The 4,021-nt window shown below is 41.4% G+C and overlaps 2 protein-coding genes across 2 annotated transcripts; one reads left to right on the top strand and one right to left on the bottom strand.

The window, feature by feature from the left end:
• Window positions 1-134: 134 nt before the first annotated feature.
• SARC_06050 (hypothetical protein) lies at window positions 135-1,080 on the top strand. The gene has a single exon (XM_014300072.1). It carries the CDS (start codon window positions 155-157, stop codon window positions 1,040-1,042), a length of 888 nt encoding a protein of 295 aa, XP_014155547.1. The 5' UTR covers window positions 135-154; the 3' UTR covers window positions 1,043-1,080.
• A 3-nt stretch (window positions 1,081-1,083) lies between these two features.
• Window positions 1,084-3,907, bottom strand: SARC_06049 (hypothetical protein). Its single transcript, XM_014300071.1, has 6 exons — window positions 3,797-3,907; window positions 3,300-3,410; window positions 2,892-3,019; window positions 2,507-2,577; window positions 2,045-2,231; window positions 1,084-1,611 (listed from the first exon to the last, which is right to left on the bottom strand). The coding sequence occupies exons 2-6, from the start codon at window positions 3,326-3,328 to the stop codon at window positions 1,241-1,243; spliced, it is 786 nt and encodes a 261-aa protein (XP_014155546.1). The 5' UTR covers window positions 3,329-3,410; window positions 3,797-3,907; the 3' UTR covers window positions 1,084-1,240.
• Window positions 3,908-4,021: the final 114 nt, after the last annotated feature.

Raw genomic sequence — 4,021 nt, 5'->3', positions numbered from 1 at the left:
GTTAGTACTAAACGTTACGTTTTTTTAATTTAGTATTAGTAACCTAATTAGTATCACGTACTAATATAATATATACATATATATATATATATATATATATATATATAGCGTGAACATAACTAGCGCACACAACAAAAAAAACAAATTGATCAAAATGTTGAGTGTATCACTAGTATGTATTGTCCTGGTCGCAGAAGCACTTGGTGCCCCAATAGTGAGGAAAAATGCACCACTATTCTCTGTCGATTACAGCAACTATAAAGAGGGGGATAAGCCTGATATATACAAAGACTACTACGCGCCCACAGACGGGTGCTTCGGCGTATATAGGAAAGGAGGTAATTGCGCCTCGAGCAAGCCCAACACTTGTTTCATTCGCAAAGACCCTTCTAATAGTGACGGAAAAGTGATGGAGGTTACAGTCAAGGGTCATACTTACGGAACTTCCAAGAGTTACTCCGGGAGCCAATTCTACACACATCATCTGCGAGAAATCTCGGTTCTCCTTGAGGCCACGCTTGAATATGAAGTCTACTTCCCTGAGGACTTTGAATGGACATTGGGCGGCAAATTGCCAGGTATGTACGGTGGCGATAAGGAATGTTCAGGAGAAAGGCCTTCCGACGGTACTAACTGCTTTTCTACCCGTTTAATGTGGCGGGAAGACGGCGAGGGTGAGGCTTACATGTATATCCCTGTTGAAGAGCAACAGTTCGATGTACAGGACAAATGTCATATGGGAGATGACCCCACCCACTGTTCACTCAATAGGGGCGTATTGAATTTCCAGGCCGGAAGTTGGAATAAGTTGAAACAGATCATTACGCTAAATACTGTCGGCGATAATGACGGCTGGTTTGAGCTATATCACAACAACAAGTTGGTTATGAAGGAACGTATAGTGTATCGCACAACGGAAAAACTACGTTTATCAGGCATGTTCTTTTCGACCTTTTTCGGCGGAGATAGTGAGGAATACGCTCCTGAGCGCGATCAATATTTGTCATTCAAGAATATTGTTCTATCGCCTGGACGCGCATGAAATTTACGTAAGATCCAAGCAATAAATTTATATAACGTATTGCTTTGTATAAGTTATATTCGGCGGAGACAGCGAGAAATATGCTCCTGAGCACGACCAGTTTTTATCGATAAAAAATAATAAAGCCTTCAACAACGCAGAAAACCATCAGGAGCAATGTATTTGACCTTAATAGACCGGCGCTGGACTGAACCCGCTTTATGGCGTGTGCGCGGATGCGTCGACGACCTTTAATTCGGGTAAGTCCCGTGCCTTAGCCAACAAACCGAACTTCTGCTTGGCGCTGGTCAGTGTAGTGTACAGGTTACCCACTCCTAGAATCAGCATCAGCACAGACATCACGGGAACCACCCATTCGTGGCATCTCTGGTCACGTGCGAGTGCATAGAGCACATAACCTTGATACAGTTGCCAGACTTGCCCAAAGAGAAGGAACGGTACGAGAACAGACAGACTGGAATTCCACGACACTCCTTCTCCGATAGGCCGCATATTGTCTTCTTTACCGAGCGCATTCAAAGTGTACATGCGGCGACGTTGGTATTGAAACTCCATCAGCTGGATGAAAGCTGTATAAGATACGTAGGTGGACATATTAAGAAAACAGTAGTAGTATGTAACTCAACGATCAATATCACGGTCGCATATTTTGAAGCATGATATAGCTCAAACCACAAATGACCATCCCGCACGCTTTGGACAAATCCTCACATCAGTAAAAACACTCAACGACACGATACGGGTGAAATTGAGCGAATGTGTGGATTCAGAAATATGCCGCTTCTAAGACATATTAACATGTACTCTGTGCAATTTGGAATTCAAATGTTCGAAGCTTCTCCGAAACTCATCTATGTAATTTTTGGCCTTGTAGTACCATTGGATCGTGTCACCTCAAGAAATTTGGAAGAAGGTAGAAAATCACAACGCACAATTCAAGATGCCCGAAAACCTGCATAGGAGCACACCCAAAACCTAAGACATAGCAGTGGACATACATACCTACATAGAAGCAGAACCATTCAAACCCTCGTAAAAATTCTCGCATGGCCCAGCCATTCGGCCATATAACCAGCAAACACACCACAATTATGGATAGATAATGGTGCCACAGCCACCAACTTCTGATTTTGGACCCATTAGCGATGAGAATATGCTCTCGTAATGTAATTGTGGAATAGTACCAAACCTGGGAGACCGAAGAATATCAACCAATGCACAATGTTAGTATGCCTGATCAATACTTAAAAAGTGCGTTTGCATACAAAACCACGTAGATACATTCGTAGGCACCCATATTAAAATACAAAGCTGTGCGGACGAATTTACAAACTACTATGAGCTAGAAAAAAATACATTTGGTAAGCACACAGTATATTGCATACAGCGTCTGGTAGTATACTCACTACCCTCTTTAGTATTGAAAAGCATACTCCTTAATACCGCACCTGGATACATACATACCAAAAACACCTGGAATAAGAATGTCAGCGGCCGGTGACCGACCCCCTTCCAATTCAATACAAGACTCATACCTATAAATGGGGCGGAATCATAATGCAAAAGTATGTTACGACGAGGATCGTCGCACAAATGGAATCGCAAGTACTACGGTATGATGTATTAATTTTTATTCCATAGAACGTGTGTTCTCTCGATGTAATGTTCGTCTACTACACCTTTCCTCTCGGAGAATAAAAAACAGCGCTAAAATATATAGCAAAACACAAAATATAGTGTACAATAGAAAACACGTTGCAAAGTAATAAACTGATCACAGACACTGACAGCCTCTTCTGACAAGCCAGCAGTCGGCATCTCACTAGTTGACCACGTGTACGACACTTACCCATAAAGGATAAAGCTACGAAGGACATCCGCAGTTTAAAGTCTTCGTATGCAGTTTTGTACAGTATGCGATCTCCCATTCGTGGTAGTGTGACGTTGACATCTCCGATGGCCAGTTGAAGGAGTAAACTGGGTAGAATTATAATCAAGAGACAGGTACTGGTGACTATAGAGACAATTGCAAACTACGGAGAATGATTGTATCAACCATGAAGCACTAGCATGCAAGAAAGAACAGAGCCAGTACAAAGTCCACAACGCTGTACACGTGCAATACGGCGCAATTGAACGAGTCCTAAGCCGAGAATAAAAAAGTCAATAACAAGCACTCTAATCAGGGTGGCATGAGAGTAATATATTTCACCACATCGCTAAGTAGCTCGATGCGCACCATACAAACAAAACAAACCTTGATTTCTTGGGCAATATTTTCTCCATGTCGGCACCTAAACGAGATTTGTCTTTCAAGGCTTTCAGCACTTTTTGTTTTCGGTCATCTGGCAGTTCAGAATCCTCTATACTGTAGAATCGTACAGGTGGGTTCAGTGTTTTTTTATTATCATCGAAACGCACCCGTAAAATTTGTTAATACGGTACAAGCAAAATATATCATAACATAACATAATAAATGGAAATAATAGCTGATTCGGTTTGATCATTCTCGGTATAGAGGTATGTTTGGTGACGAAGTCAATTATAGAAGGATAAACACAGAGCAGGTTTGAGATTCCTCCGGCACGGGGTGTAGCTATTGTGGTACTGCAGGTCATGTTGCTCCAAGGCTAAATCAACACTGAAGCAGCAGTGGACAATGGGACGAACGCTAGAAACCAAATATATACACATATATCTATATATAAATCTCATATATCCTAGCACGAACCCTCTACAGCTACAGAAACTTACCAGTTTTTTAATTCGGTGATAGAGCTTTTATACGACTTAATGCTTGAGCGAATATTCACTTGTGTTCGGGAGAAGCCTTCCACAGCATCTTTGTAGTCGCATCGTAATTTCTGAGTTCAAAATGAAAGCAATTTTGTCAACCTTTTGTGATCAATTGTATGACGAAAGTGTTTCAAATATACTAACAGAACAACACACACATATATAATATATATATATATACAT

This window comes from Sphaeroforma arctica (genome assembly GCF_001186125.1).
Source record: "Sphaeroforma arctica JP610 unplaced genomic scaffold supercont1.416, whole genome shotgun sequence".
In the NCBI taxonomy this organism is placed as follows: Eukaryota; class Ichthyosporea; order Ichthyophonida; genus Sphaeroforma; species Sphaeroforma arctica.
This window is presented reverse-complemented; position numbering and strand designations above follow the sequence as displayed.